The sequence below is a fragment of the Sciurus carolinensis genome, chromosome 7, assembly GCF_902686445.1.
Source record: "Sciurus carolinensis chromosome 7, mSciCar1.2, whole genome shotgun sequence".
In the NCBI taxonomy this organism is placed as follows: Eukaryota; Metazoa; Chordata; class Mammalia; order Rodentia; family Sciuridae; genus Sciurus; species Sciurus carolinensis.
The window spans coordinates 54,341,421-54,358,258 of record NC_062219.1 but is presented as its reverse complement, the minus strand read 5'-3'; the positions used below and the strand labels follow the sequence as shown (position 1 = coordinate 54,358,258).

The window sequence follows — 16,838 nt, the reverse complement described above, 5'->3', positions numbered from 1 at the left end:
AGTTCACCATATTTGAAAGTTTGTCTGTGTTAGAACTTTTATAAATGGACAAAAACTTCAAGATAACTTAGCCCTAAGTAAGTTAGGGTTACTAACTTACTATAGATGTAGACAAAGTTATGGAGAGTTTAATATATTAATTAGGACAAGATCACATAACTAGTTATAAGTTTGTGCTATCATTATGACACCAGTGAATCCAAATGTAAAATCCTAGCAGTGAGTAGTAGCATTTGGGAGGAGTCTGTGACACCAAGTATATAAAGACTATGGTATTGGAACTTCCTAAATTCCTCTCTTCAGAAGGGAACAGTTAATGGTATTATTAACAGATGATGTTATTAAATGGAACACATGATGGTATTAATAATAGATGATGTTATTAAATGTTTGTAAATATATTGAAATCCTTATTAATATAGAAAATTTACAAGACAAATTCAGTTCTTTGCTCCAAAATAATTTGTATAATTTGTTTGACTCTTGCTCAGTTTCATTGTTTCATCTATGAACCCTCCAGTGATAAGGGGTTTGTGTATGTGTGTGTGTGTTAATATGAAAATGTTATAGTAGCTATCAAATAATTTGGCTATAGCATCATGATTCTGGCAGTTAGATAGAGATGTTATTTTCTAAATAAAGTGAGCTTAGATAATTGAACACTTTTTAAAAATAGGACAATCTATTTACTCTCCCTTACTAGAAGTAGACATTTTCATGTAGTATGCCACAGACAAGAATGCTTTAGACAATTTGTTATTTCTATTATCAGGTGTTATTTCTTTTTTATCAAATACATATAAATACACACACGTATCCTACTGTCTTGATAGTAGTCTCCTGTGTAGCGCTGCACTGAAGAGCATGTTCTGTGGAATGCTGATCTCAACAGGATCCTCAACAAAGGTTTCTGTTGCAAATAAGTTTAGGAAATGAATGTTCTATCTCTGTTTTGGAAGTTCATAGTAATAGTAGCATATTAAAGATACCGACAAGGCTTGCTGGTAAAGTTGGCCAATTTTTTTTTTAAATGTATTTTCCCAAATTTATTTGCCTAGAAATCAATTTAGGAGGTAACTCTAGTTAACATTCTATGACAGTAGAATTCTAGTTTTGGTAAATACAATTCAATAGTGTGAATCCTTAATGAGTTGTAGATCTATAATCTTTAAATATTAAATGATTGGGTTTTTCGTTTGTGGTGTTGGGTATCAAACTCAGTGACTTTCATGTGCTAGGCAAGCACTCTTATCACTGAGGTATATTCCTAGACCAGTTTTCTCTTTCTCTCCACTCCGCCCCCAGTACTGGGGATTGAACTCAGGGACAGTCTACCACTGAGCTATATCTCCAGGACCCCTGCTCCGCCACCGATTTTTTTTGACAGGGTCTCTCTAAACTGCCCAGGTTGGCCTCTAATTTACAATCCTTCTGCCTCAGCCTCCTGAGTTGCTGGGATTACAGATGTGCGCCACCATGCAGTTAGAGTTGGATGTACTTTTTAAAATGTCTTTCTACTACATTAATTGAATTAAGAATAACAAATGCTTACGAATGACTACTATATAAGAAACCAGTGGAAATTATTGAATAAGATATCCTTGTTCTTAGAGAACTATAGGGAGGGGGAGGGCAAATGTGAGCAGAGATTGCTAAAAATGAATCTGTTTGTTAAATCACTACATCAAATCAGATAAAATATAATGAATAAACATTAAAATAATGTTAAATTAATAACAACTGATAGCTTTGTAAAAGTTATAAATTACCAACATAAAAAACTATCTGTTGCTAATTTTTTATTCTTTGTTAGAGGAAATTCTGGATATTAGTGAATGGAAGAGAGAAATGGAGAAAATATGTTTGCTTTTGAAGAGGGAGGGAACTACTGAGGGTTGAACGCAGGTGTGCTTTACCACTGAACTCCATTCCAGATTTTTTTTTTTTTTTTTTTTTTAATGTACCAGGGATTGAACCCTGGCAGTTGCTTAACCACTGAGCCACATCCCCAGCCCTTTTTTTTTAAATTTTGATACAGGGTTTCGCTAAGTTGGTTAGGGCCTCGCTAAATTGCTGAGGCCGGTCTTGATTTTGTAATCTTCCTGCCTCTCTGGAGTCACTGGGATTATAGGTTTGTGCCGCTACCCCCTGCTCCAGCTCTTTTTGTGTATTTATATTTAAAATTTTGATACAGGGTCTAAGTTACTTAAGGCCTTGCTAAATTGCTAAGGCTGCTCTCAAACATGTGATTCTTCCACGTCACTAGGTTATAGGCATGTGCCACTACACCCGGCTTACTTTTTTTTTTTTTTTAAGAAGCTAGTTTTGTCCAGAGTGTCCTTTTAAAGTACCTTATGCTTTTCTCAGTTATGATCGCTGCAGTAGGTCTGTTTATAGGTAAAACAGTTCTAGTAGTTGTGATATTTGTTTTCTTTAGAAAATTTACAAATTGATTATGCTTAGCCATACATGTTTTTCTGTGTGGATCTATGCATTGGAAAATGTTAACCTTAAACTACATCTGTCTGCTATTGAGCAATTTTTTGTTTGTTTCTGGTTAAACTCTTTATTGGGTATCTACCACATGCAAACCAAGGCTCTGGAGGATTCCAGAAATGAACACGAGTTGCTTCCCGGTTCTCCAGAGAACCACTTACCCTGTCTACCAGGTCCCACTATGGCCCTGTACCTGCTACCAACATCTCATCTTAAGAGACAGGCCGCATCTCCACAGGCACAGGCATTCCTATTTGCGCAACCCGGCAACTGGGGACTGGCTAGACCCCCCTTTCTCAGCTTGGAAACCCTGTGACTTTCTCCTCCCCCACACAGGTCTTCTTGGCACTTGGGCTCTGGCCGCTGCCAGCTGGGCACGAACTGGGTGGGTACAATTCGGAAGCTCCACTTAGCATTTGTATTAGTTGGCCCATCCACTCTCACTATGTCCACTCAGGGAATGTACACTTCTTTTAATTTTGTCTTAAATAAATAGCATTAGGAAAACAAATTTGATAACTTAAAAAAAAAATAGGAGCGGGCTGGGGATATAGCTCAGTTGGTTGCATGCTTGCCTCGCAAGCACAAGGCCCTGGGTTCAAATCCCCAGTAACGCAAAAAAAAAAAAAAAAAAAAAATGAACCCAAAGATAGGTAACATTGGATTGTCTATGATTTATGGAAAACTGTGCAGGAACATCAAGACACCTCATGTAGAGTCTAGAGACCTGAATCTGAATTCTGACTTTGGCATTTCTTAGACATATGACCTCAGCTAACTCAATCATTTTGTCTGTTTCCTTATGTTAAAAAAAAAAAAAAAAATGATAGTAGTAATAGTAATAGCACTTTTTAAGAGGTTGTTAAGGCTAAATTTGATGTATAAAAGCTTTGTAAATGATAATACTTTTCAAGTGCTAGTGGGTAATTTTTAGATTTTGTTTCAGCATAGATATGAATAGTTAGTTGTACAGTTTGTTTTTTCTAGGTTTGATTGTCAAAGTTTGATTGTCAAACCAAGAGAAATTTGTTTAAAGAGAGTATTATTGGCTAGAGAATTAGTCTCCAGGACATGGTTAGAATTATTACTTTGGTCTAAGTCCTAAAAATTCCAGTAAAAACTTAATTTAAAACAGTTCCTGACATTATGATGGTTTGACAATAAATATCAGAAGCATTAAAACTAAGTTTGACCTAACAATATAATTTCTAAACTGTAATTTAATGAAAAAAATTACATAAAAATTTGTGTACTGCCATTTAAAAAAATTATACTTTAAAGAATAATGGTACATAAAAACATCTATCATGAATTATTAAATGGAAAGGAAATTGACACAAACATGTTATAATCCTAACTTTGGTCAAAATAATAAGAGTGATTTAATATGTCAAAATATTAACAATATTTTAATAATCTCAAATTGATAAAGTTTATAGTGATTTTTATATTTTTATTTTTATATTGTAGTACAAGTTCCAAATTTTGTAGAATGAGCCTGTATTCCTTTTGTAATCAGGAATGAATATCTAGATAGATAGATATTTGTTGTTGTTGCTCAGTGGTACATGCTTGTAATTACAGAAAGTTGAGGCAAAAGTGTTTCATGTTCAAGATCAGCCTGGGCATTTTTGCAAGGCCCTAAGCAACTTAGTGAGGCCCTGTCTCAAAATAAAACATAAAAAGAACTGATGATATAATTCAGTAGTAGAGCATCCGTGGCTTCAACTCCAACTATCAAAACAAATCAAGGAAAAAACAAATATCATGGACTTGTATATAATTTAAGTGTAAGAAATTGCAGACAGTATTCATTTATGTGAGACAGATATTATCTATGATTGAACTTATCACCATGAACGCCTTTGACTATACCTTTTGGCTTTGCCCTTCTCTATGTTTTGGTGGACTGTAATTTACAGGTGATAGGAAGTTTATAATTGAAGGATAATCAGTGGTCATATTGATGGAGGCTGTGACTTTTAGATAGGATGAACTGGCAAATTAGGCCAACTACTATGATGAAAACAACATTGGAGGTTCAGCCCCACTTTTTGTGGAGCAGAAGATTCATAATAGTTTAGAGCAGGTTCAAAGTCCCAAGCTAATTATGCATTGTATCTGTTTACCCCCAAGAATGTGACATCATCCTCTTTTCACCTCTAGCCCTTTGCAGTTCGGCACATATTAGACATTATTGGAATTGAAATGAAATAGAAACTAAACATGATGTGTATTTTGCTGAAAAGTTATTTCAATATTAAATGATAGGAATTATGCAGACATAGTGACAGGCAACTTCTATGTTGAGCAAGGGGAGTTTCTAGGAGCAATAATGACCTCTTATGTTTAGCCATCTCTAAACGTAGGGCTTCATTGGGTTTATTGTTGTTGTTTATTGGTTTATTTTGAGGTAGAGTCTCACTGTCTTGCCCAGGCTGGCCACGAATTCCTGAGCTCAAGTGATCTCCGCTTCAGACTCTTGACCTCAGCTTCCTGGGTAGGTTGGAACTATAGGTGCACCCACTGTGCCTAGCTCTCAGAGAACCTTTTCTATTTTGTCTGCTAAGAGTACATTGGAAGGCCCTTGGCACTTTCAGCATCTGAAACAGCTATAAATAAAGTAGGAACATTAGAAACTGATTAAAAAAAAAAAAAAACTGGAACATTTAAGAGAAGAGTAAAATAAGTTTTTGTAGGTGCATATAAGTGTATTTTGATCAACTTAATTAAGCTTCCATTTTAACTGGGTAAGAAAATCAGGCTTTGTCATTTTGCCCTCTGTGCTATTTAACAACATACGCTGTTTCTCATGTTAAGACCTTAACAGCTGTGCCAACAAGTCTAGTTTGAAAAAAAAGTACGGGCTTAATGGTGTCTCTTTGCAGATCAGCCTGTCAACATTTCTGTCCATCAGTAGATTACTTCAGCCCTTCAGAACAGTTGTTTACCTCAGATATTTGGGTCAAAAGTCAGTGTTATTAAGACACTGCAGCTTACTGTAAGAACTAGAATTATGAATTTGGAACTCTCAATTCCAAGGAAAGCAATGTTAGACAAAGCTGGGTGTTTGTGTTTGTTTTTCACAGAATAATTCAGATACTACCATTAGCTAGAACTCTCTGATCTGAATGACAGATGTCTCCTTTTACCTAATGCTGAGATGACTTTTCAGTAGGATTTTCTTGGAGCTCAGGCTTTTAATTCATTCAGTTAAGCAAGCATTTAAATATTGAATTAGGTGCTGAGTTTGTAAAAATGAGTGAAATTTAATCCCTGTCTTCAGGGCTTGCACTTTAATGGGAAAGACATAAACAGATTATTTCAATATAATATATGGACGTGTGCAGAGGAATGTTAGCTCAGTCACAGGGAACCAGGAAAGGGAGAGCTTCATGGACAGATTAAGTGATAAACAGTATCTTACAAGATGGCTAAGAATATTAAGAGAGAAAACAGTAGAACACTAGAAATGTGACACTAGAAATGTGTTCACTCAATAGGGGCAGGAGAAAAGAACTAGATACATAGAGAACAAGTCTAAATGCCCCAAGAAGGTACTTGGACTTTATTCTAAAGGCACTGAGCAGTCACTGTAGCGTTTTAAGCATTGGGGTGACATGACTGGATTGCAGTATTTGAGTACTCTAGAGGGACAATCAGTGAAACTTTTGATAAGACACAATTAGTAGCAGGAAAATCTCTTCAGAGGCCATTGTAATAGTCCAGGCAATCAATCTCAAGATGAGAGCCGAACCCTAGCCTAGGGTGGCTAGTCCATGATTAAGGATGGACGAGGATAGGTGATGCAAGAAATGTTTTAGGTGTTCAAGTCCATCCTTAGGATTTGAGGATTGGCGTATAGGGAGCAAATGCTGTTGAGATTAAGAATGCAGAAGCAAAACATTTTTTTGTTTAGTTTTTGGATTTTTGTTGTGTTGTTTTTTGGTACTGGGGATTGAAACCAGGGGCACTGTATCACTGAGTTGCACCCCTAGTCCTTTTTATTTTTTATTCTGAGACAGGATTTCACTCAGTTGCCAAGAGTGACCTCAAATTTGTGATCCTCCTGCCACAGACTCCTGGGTTGCTTGGGTTACAGGCATTTACTACTATGCCCAGCTGCAAAACAGTTTTTAGGGGGAAGATGATATGTTGTTTAAGATCTAAATTTGAGGCACCTTTTGGACATTAAGATAGATATGTACTCAGTGTTAAAAGTCAGAAAAATGATAGTATATTATCATCTTAGGCAGAAATAAAGAACAAATAAATCAGGACATACCCCAAAGTGTTATTATTACTTAAGAAGAACTAGGCCTAGAGAAGGCATTAGGTATAAAAATTGAATTTGCAAACTGGTCCGGTGACACACACTGTAATTCTAGCAGCTGTAGAGACTGAGGCAGAAGGATTCCAAGTTCAAAGCCAACCTGGGCAACTTAGTGAGACCATATCTAAAATAAAAAATAAAAAGGGTTGGAGATATACCTCAGTAGTACAGCACCTCTGGGTTCCATCCCAAGTTCCCCAAAAATAAAAAATAAATTGAGTTTATGCAGTAATGGTATAAAATTGCCATAAGTAAATTAAATATTGTGGGGAACTGAGTGCTCCACTTTGTGAAATCATTTCATGTATCATTTATGGCTTACCTACTAGAGATAGTAGAATTATAGTATGATATAATATGAATGATGACTTTAATTTAGCATTTGTTTTGTTTTTATTTCCCCCAGGGGAGATTGGTTTGTTTTTTTGTTTTTGTTGTGCTTGGGATCAAGCTAGGACCTCACACCTGCTAGGTAGCCACTCTACTCCCAGTTTTAATTTAGCTTTTGATAGTTCAGAAGGATTTTTTTTGGGGGGGAGAAGGAGTTATGGTTTCTCAATATCATTAGACATGTCAGTAATTTTAATGTTAAAACTTTGGATATAATATCCAAAATATACAGATTTTTAAAATATCAATACAGGTTGAGTATCCCTTATCCAAAATGTTTGGGACCTCCATGTTTCAGATTTCAGATTTTCACATTTTCATAGATTTTGCCAGTTGAGCGATCCTAATTTAATCCAAAACTTTTTGAGCATCAACATAAGAAACTGTCAGATTTTGAGCATTTCAGAATAGGAATGTTCAACCTGTAATAGGTAATTTATTGAGTGCCTATCATGCACCACTCTCTATTCCACTACTTTTTTTTTTTTTTTCAGGTACCAAGGATTGAACCAAGGACACTTAACCATATCCCCAACACCCCCTTTTATTTATTTTTTTTATTTATTTATTTTTTTTTAGTAAGATTTCCTCTAAGTTGCTTGGGCCTCACTAAGATGCTGAGGCTGGCTTTGAACTTGTGATCCTCTTGCCTTAGACTCCTGAGCTGCTAGGATTACAGGTGAGCAGCATTACACCCAGCTTCTATTCCACTACTTTATGTTGATTCATTACATATAATTCTCTGATAGATAGGAGGAAACTTGCTGAGTATCATATAGGATTCATTCCTTAGGAGTCTGGCTGCAGAGCCTGCCCTTTAACCATTATACTATGCTGCCTTATAAAATAATATAGGTTATAGGTACATTTGCTCATTAGGGAGAAAGGAAACATGAAAAAGCATTATATGAACAAAAGCCCAAAAGGTAATATTTCTAGAAATGTAAACTTCTAAAAACTACAGGAATAATTTAGCATCAAGAAAATATATATACATGTATATCATGATATATATATATGTATATATATATATATATATATATATATATATATATATATGAATATATATACATAAATATTGGTACCAGGATTTTGAACCCAGGGTTGCTTAACCATTGAGCCACATCCCTAACCCTTTTGTTATGTTTTATTTTGAGACAGGGTATCCCTAAGTTCTTAGAGCCTTTCTAAGTCACTGAATCTGGCCTCAAATTTATATTCTTCTGCATCAACCTCACAAATTGCTGGGATTACAGGTGTGCTCCACCATGCCTGGCTTTTAATTTATTTATATATGTGTGTACGTATTACATATAATTTTATATATATATATAATTATACATATATGTAATTTTAAAAAGGGATTACATTGCTTTTTAGGGGGAATGGAAACCTGATATTTCAGAAGAATTGGGGAAATTGGAGAAATACATGGAGTTGAATTATTATAAGGAAGGAAGGGAAGGATTTATGTCAGATTAATAATGGCAAAAGCTAAATTCTAAGGAAACTGAAACTCCCAGAAAAGAATGGTAAGGAGTTTATTATCACTGGTATTTCTACCACTATATGTTTGTATAATACTTTACATCTTTCAGAGCCAAGAGAAAGGAAGTGACTTAACTAAGATTACGTGCCAAAGAAGTGTCAGAAACAGGAAAGAACCAGGTCTTCTGATTTAATCCAAAGTCCTTTTCATTATGTCATATCCCTTAATGGAACCATGCAGATTCATTCCTGCTCCCAAATCTATAAAAATGAGAAGGAAAATGCATAATAAAAGAGTTAGCTTATCAACCCTAAATCGAAGAGAGTTAGCAGTAGCTTAAAGAGATGTAATGGAAGGAATCAATCAGTGGTGCTCTAATCCAAAAGATTGCCATGCTTCTAGAATCTGAAGAAACTTTTCCTGCATTGCCTACTGATTGTATACGACAGGAGAGTCACCAAAAGAAAAGTGCTTAGGTATATAAATAAATAATTGCTGCTTTTTTTTTTTTTCCATTCTTTCGAACTGTCAATGGTGGTTATTTTCACAGAGGGGAAAGTTGTGGGTATAATTCAGAATTAGTAGTCCAGGAATAGAACATTTTTTACAAATACATGAACAGTTTTCATATTAAGAATTACTAGGTTGACACTGACAGGTTGATCCTCTGAGTAGATTTTCCACAGATCCATATAGAAGCAATATTGTTACATATAAGTTAGAAAAGCAATAGCTCCAGAAAACCAGTATTCCTTTCTGTGGGAAAGAAAATTGTCACATGTAGGGATGTGGGAAGCATTACTTCACTTTTTGTAGTCTTAGAAAATCCCTATACTTACATAGATACACAAGTATACATTTGCCCCTGGGGGAGGACACAGCATTCCTGTGTGAGAGAGGTCCTCTGGCAGGAAGTGAGTGGCGAGAATGGAAGCTGATTAGAATTTTTTTTTTGGTACCCAGGATTGAATGCAGGGGTGCTTAAACCACTGAGTCACATCCCCAGCCCTTTTTTACATTATTTTCTGAGACAGGGTCTTGCTGAGTTGCTTAGGACCTTGCTAAATTGCAGAGGTTGGCTTTGAACTCACAATCCTCCTGCCCCAGCCTTCCGAGCTGCCTCAGCCTTATACATGGGTGTGGGTCACTGTGTCCCGCTGATTAGAATTCATATATAAATTTCTGTAGATAGGACTTTCTTGTGATAGGGACTCTGAGGGTCTCCATTCCATTCCAAGCAGGGAAAAGCTAGCAGTGATTGTATAACTAGTTGGTTTTGTAAGTCACATATTTGAATTAAACTCACTGGCAGTGGTCATTTGGTGCTTATTTTTACTCCAAAGCAGTTTTAATCCTCTATCATCTTATTTGGGTGTTATTGATAGACAATGAAATTTTTATGTTTATAAGATCCCAGAGCAACTATGGTGTATACTTTGTGCAGTGTTTATATTACTCTTGGAAAAGATGAGAAATGTTTGTTTAAACTAGGAATATTCTGCTTTTCTGGAAAATTACAAAAGTGCTACAGGAAATTATTTTTTTCCTTTTCACTGTGGGATTGTTGAGAAGGGATTAATTTTCACTAAAAAGAGTCAGAAAGCTATGGATATGATGAAAATATTAAGTTAGTGACCTGTGAATAAAAGAAGGAATACCAAGTGTCAAGAGTAGGGCCTTAAATAGTGATCTTTGGCAGGAACAAAGTTTGTTCTTCACCTCATGTCTGGAAAGTTACCAGGGCCTGTGGAAGACTTTGCAGTCTAGTTCTCAAAGTTCCAGAGAATGTGGAAGCTTTTACATGGGCTCCAGAGTACAGGTATAAGTGGTGTGATCTTGCTCTTTTTGTTTCTTTTTTTTTCTTTTTTTAGTGGATGGGACTTTTTATTCTAAGAAGAATTATAAAAATGGTCAAATCTGAAGGGAAGAAAAAAAAGAATTTTTATAAATTTTAATAGTCTTTGTTTTATTATTTCTTACTTTATAAAACAAATGAATACCTATATGAAAGTAAGTATTCTTTTGTTGTTTGCAGAGCTGGAGATTGAACCTGGGGCTTTGCAGATGCTAGGCGAGTGCTCTACCACTGAAATTATGTATTTGAAAACCAAAAAAATTAAAGACTTGCTAGACTCTTATTTACCATCCCTTTTCAGAACTTGTTTACTCATATTGTATATCCTTGTAATAAACTCACTGTCATATTATGCATTTCTTTGCTTATTCCTCATTGTTGATCTTCAGAGTTCATTTGCATAAAACTGAGTTGGGGAGTTAATCAAAACTCTATATTTCTGGACCTTACCCCCAGAGATTCTGTTTCTGCCAATCTGGGTGAGGCCCAGCAATCTACACTTTGATTAAACATCCTCAAGCCACTCTCACCTAAGTGATTGAAGACCCACACTTAAGAAATAAGCAGATTCTATAGCTAAGTGAATAATTGTGACTTTAGCTGCCATATTTATATATTGATAACTTCCAAATCCTTATCTTTAGTCTAAGCCATTCTTCTTAAATGTCATATTCAAGACAGAACACACTATGATTCAGGTTACCTGCATTCAAATCCCAGTTCATCTGCTTAATACCTGCTTGACCCTGGGCAAGTTACTTCTAAGTTGCCTCATATAAAAAGAAAATAATGTCTCATAGAATTGCCTTGACAATTTGGTGGATCAGTACATGTAAAATTCTTTGACCAATGCCATAATAAACTCAATGTATTATTAGCCCATGAGCACCTCAAACTTCTTTAAAATGAATCTTTTATACCACCTCCACCCTCCTCAAAAATCTGTTTTCTGCCTTGACTGTAAATTGCTTTCATTTTTTCCCTGTCACTAATTTTCCTCATCTAGGTCACAAGTTCTATGAATTCAGCATTCTAATCATCTCTATCTTGTCCTTCCTTTCCTTTTCTACTTTTATTACTTTGGTTCAAGTTTTCATTACAGGGTTCTAGAATAGTCTTCCGACTTGAACTTAATAGCCTTTGGTTGCTTTTCTCCATTCTGATTTCATTAAAATCTTTATCATAGGCAATGTGATCTTGCTATTCCTTTACTGAATGACTCTCATTGGCCACAGGATAAAATCCAACAACCTAAGTCTGGCATACAAGGCTCCTCAGATTGGTGTCCACCTCCTCCTCTTAAGTATTTAAGCACATTTTACAATCTTCCAGTGCTAGTAAAGTCCTTGCAGGAAATCACTAAAAACACTGGATTCTCCCTTATTTTCATAATTTTGTATAGATAAGCAAAGTAATGGTGTGATTAAGAGTCTGCCAAGTTCCAACTTTGTCACTTACTTAGGTGTATGACCTTGGGTAAAGCAGTTATTCTGTGTTGCAGTTTCCTCATCTATGAAATGGGAATAGTTGTCCCTTAGAATTAGTATGTGGATTTAGTAAATGAACTCACCTCAAAAGCATTCAGTATGAGCTATCATTACTACATTTATTACTACTGTGCTATTTCTTCTATCTGTATACAAGATCTTCTCTCCTCATTATCTTCATTTATTTCCTTTTTCTATTTCTTTTTTTTCCAGTGCTGGGATTGAACCTGGGGGCTTGTATATACTAAGCAAGCACTCTACTATTAAAACACATCCCCAGCCCACTATCTCCATTTCTTTTTTCCATGAACTACTACTCGTTCACCCATTGTTTTAAAGAAGTGACCAGGTGTGGTGGCACATGCTTGTAATCCCAGTGATTTGGGAGGCTGAGATGTGAGGATCTCAAATTTGATGCCAGCCTCAGCAACTTGGCAAGATCCTGTCTCAAAAAGAAGAAGAAGAAGAAGAGGGGTTATAACTTGGTGATGAAAAGCCTCTGGGTTCAATCCCTATACCAAAAAATAAAAAATAAAAATAAAAATTAGTTGAAGAGGGCTGGGGAGATAGCTCAGTCGGTAGAGTGCTTGCCTTGCAAGCACAAGGCCCTGGGTTCGATCCCTAGCACCGCAAAAAAAAAAAAAAAAGAAAAGAAAAAAAAATTAGTTGAAGAACTGGTTCCTCCAAGAAGTCATCTCTGAAATCCCCAGACTCTGCATTAGATCCTCCTTGGGTTCTCATAGCACTCTCTGTAGAATAATTGAGCTATGAATGCCTTAAATTGGGATCCTTCTGCCTTAGCCTCCCAAATCACTGGGATCTCAGGTATGCATCACTATGCCTGGCCACAAAGTAACTTACTTTTTAAAAGTTAGAACTTTCTGAAGAAATATTACCAGTAATATTTTTAAATCTTAAGAAATGTGAGTTGCTTAAATAAAATTTTAAATTAAGACACTGAAAGAAAGAAAAAAATCAAAACTATGTAAAAGTACATATGAAAGTACAACATGGATTGTTTTTTAAATTTAGTATAGTGATTACTGAATTGTTGGGTTCAACCATAACAAATATTAGTATAGAGAGGAAGGCAAAAGTTGTTGAATTAAGCTGGGCACAGTGGCACACACCTGTAATCCCAGTGGCTCAGAGGCTGAGGCAGGAGAATTACAAGTTCAAGGCCAGCCTCAGTAACTTAGTGAAACCCTGTCTCAAAAACAAAAAGGGCTGAGGATGTGGCCGAGTAGTAAAGCACCCCTGGGTTAAATCCCCAGTACAAAAAAAAAAAAAAAAAAGTTGAATTAACAAATTTCAGGGGGTTCATTTTATAAATTTGTTTTTTTTTTTTTATTTTTTATTTGTTCTCATTAGTTACACATGACAAAATGCATTTATGCATTTTGATAAGTCATACATAAATGGAGTATAATTTCTCATTATCTGATTGTACATATTGCAGCATCACATTGGTCATGCAGTCATACATGTACCCTTCACTTCCCTCTACCTAATATAAAGTAACTCTGTTCTTCCTTAGCACCACCTCTGCATTGTGAATTGGCGTGCATATATCAGAGAAAACATTCGTTCTTCTGTTTTTGGGGTTTGGTTTATTTTGCTTAGCACAATATTCTCCAACTCCATCCATTTACCAGCAAATGCCATAATTTCATTCTTCTTTAAAGTGAGTAATATTGCATTATGTATATGTACCACATTTTCTTTATCCATTCATCTGTTGAAGGACACCTAGGTTGGTTCAGTAGGTTAGCTGTTGTGAGTTGAGCTGCTATAAACATTGATGTGACTGTGTCACTATAGTATGTTGATTTTAAGTCCTTTGGGTATAAACTGAGGAGTGGAATAGCTGGGTCAAATGGTAGTTCCATTCCAGGTTTTCTGAGGAATCTCCATACTGCTTTCCAGAGTGGCTGCACCATTTGCAGTCCCACTAACAGTGTATGAGTGTACCTTTTTCCCCACATCCTTGCCAACACTTATTGTTGCTTGTATTCCTGATGATTGTCATTCTAACTGGAGTAAAATGGAATCTCAGTGTAATTTTGATTTGTGTTTCTCTAATTGCTAGAGATGTTGAACATTTTTTCATATATTTGTTGATCAATTGTATTTCTTCTGTGAAGAGTCCGTTCAGTTCCTTAGCCCATTCATTGATTGTATTATTTGTTTTTGTGGTGGTAAGTTTTTTGAGTTCTTTATATATCCTGGAGATTAATGCTCTGAGGTGCAAGTGGTAAAGATTTTTTCCCTTTCTGTAGGCTCTCTTTTCATGTTATTGTTTTTTGTTGTTGTTGTGATCTATACCTATTTTGCCCTTTTTTTAAAATGGGCTATAATTATGCAATTTTATATCCTTTTAAATTTTATATTAACTCAGGAACATTTTTTCGTGAACTGAGTAAGACAAAGTAAATCTAGGTAATGATGGAGAGTCTAATCATTTAAGTAATCATAAATATTGCTAAATTCTAAGCTTATTGGATACAAGTTTGTTAAGAAAAAATCTTAATTCATAAAACATTCATAAACCTAGTGATTTTAAATTCAGCATTTGATAAGTTTGCTTGGAAACTGGGTAGCTCTTATACATGGATTGAGTTGAATTATCTGTGTGTATGTACAATTAGATGCTATATTATAATTTATAAAATATTTGTAAAGGATTGGCACTACTTTGTACTGTTATAAAACTGCCTGTTGCCTGGATATATAGCTCAATAGTAGAAAGCTTTTCTAGCATGCAGGAGACCCTGGGTTCAATTTCTAGAATCACAAAAACAAAGGAACAAAAAAATCTGCCTTTTGTACTCATGTAACAACAACATACGTCTTACATTCAAACTGTTTTAAGATAATGAGTGCGGAGAACACTCCATAAGATTCTATTGATAGTGTTACTGGCAGCCAAGCCCAGAGACCCCTGCCCAGATCCCTAGCTGACTGAATTGAACTGCCTGCCTGCTTAATAAATAGGCAAAAAATGGAAAAGTGAACTTTTATGCAATTTGATCAAACTGGGGAGAAACAGGTAGATTGCTCCCTCCACCCACCCACCCCCACACAGAAGCTGTACAAAAAACGAAAGCCAGGTGGTATACTTGAATTTAGTTGACCTCAAAGAGGGGGCAAAGTGGGACAAAAGACTGGAAATACACGTATGCAGATTTAGTTTTGGCTTGTTAGAGGGAATGCAGCAATTTTGAATCAGTTTCTTTGAGCCTATCAGGGCCAGGGATTGTAGTTTCCACCCTTAGCAGGAGGAAACTCTTAATTTCAGAGGTTGGTGTCCCAAATTCAGACTGTTTCAATAGTTATGAAGTAAGCAAACCAGTTTTACTCTATATGCTGTTGAGTCTCCCATTGTGTTTCTCTTTCCTCTCATTGCCAGTCTTTATTCAAAAGTGAGAGTGCAAACACGTATCCATAGCAGAAACTATCCCCTGTATGCTTCATATTTCAGGGAATATTAGACAAACTTTTTTTCCTTTAAAGTACTGGGGATTGAGCACATGACCGAATGCATGCTAGGCAAGTGTTTACCACTGAGCTACATCCTCCACCCTAGACAGATATTAAGTCACGACCTCCTGTTCTCACAGTGACTCCTTTGTTTTCACTTTCTTCTGTTTTGTTTCTCACTTAAAATGATCATTTGGCTTTGATCTTTTTCGAGGGTTTTGCTTCCTTCGTTTCATTTGCTTCCTAAATGTTAGTGGCACCCTAAGCTCCACCCATCTTGTCTCTTAAATCTATGATTCTTCGTAAAATTTTGCCTTGGGGGGACCTCAGCGAATAGAAAATAGTTCTCTAAAAATAATAATAATAATAGTTCTCTAATGGACAAGGCAGTGAGTCTCAGTCATTGCTTTTTTTGTAGGCACATCTGCACACACTGAAAATTGCTGTTCTTTATGCTCCCATTGGGTGATCTTAATGGATAACCAAGGCTAAATCTCTGGATCCAGCCTAGACTGCTCACTTAACTTCCAGATCCATATTTGAATTTGTTTGCCAGACAGCTCTGTCATGAAGAACCTCAAATTTGACATGTCTAAACCAGAATTCATTATTCTTTGATTTTTTTTGTTTGTTTTTGGTACCGGGGATTGAACTCAGGGACATTTGACCACTGAGCCACATTCCCAGTCCTATTTTGTATTTTATTTAGAGACAGGGTCTCACTGAGTTGCTTAGGGCCTTACTAAATTGCTGAGGCTGGCAATCCTCCTGTCTCAGCCTCCAGATCTGCTGGGATTACAAGCATGCACCACTGTGCCTGGCTCTTTGTTTTTTGCAGTACTAGAGATAGAACCCAGGAGTCCTTTATGCCTGACTACATCCCCAACCCTTTAGTTTTTTTATTTTGAGACAGGGTCTCAGTAAGTTGCTGAAGCTGACCTAGAACTTGAAATCCTCCTGCTTCAGCTTCCCAAATTGCTGGGATTATAGGCATGTGCCATTGCACCCAGTTTGTAACTCCCTTTATATTGCTGTCATCCCCTGCCTCCACCATGGCTGCCTGAAACCCTGGATATTATTGACACCTATGTCTACTATATTTTTTCTATATATACATACTTATGATATAAGGCCACATAGTATGAAACCTGTATATGTTTTTTCCTATATATACATACCTATGATAAGTTTTAATTTATAAATTAGTCACAGTAAGAGATTAACAACAAAATAGAACAATCTTAATACATTGTAATAAATGTTATATGAATGTTGCCTCTCTCCAGAGTCCAGATATTGATATTTTCC

General features: G+C 35.9%; 1 protein-coding gene across 5 annotated transcripts in view; it reads left to right on the top strand.

Moving 5' to 3' along the window:
* Cep57l1 (centrosomal protein 57 like 1) overlaps positions 1-16,838 on the top strand; it is a 136,199-nt gene that overhangs the window by 81,687 nt on the left and 37,674 nt on the right. For 2 of the 5 annotated variants that reach the window (XM_047557896.1, XM_047557895.1), the window contains exon 1: positions 10,509-10,527. The exons of 2 other annotated variants lie outside the window; for them this stretch is intronic. In XM_047557896.1, the coding sequence (XP_047413852.1) occupies positions 10,510-10,527 (18 nt within the window). In that variant the 5' untranslated portion in view covers position 10,509. Of the gene's footprint in view, positions 1-7,878; positions 7,899-10,508; positions 10,528-16,838 lie in introns of those variants that run through there. One more of the 5 variants, XM_047557900.1, reaches the window with a different exon arrangement.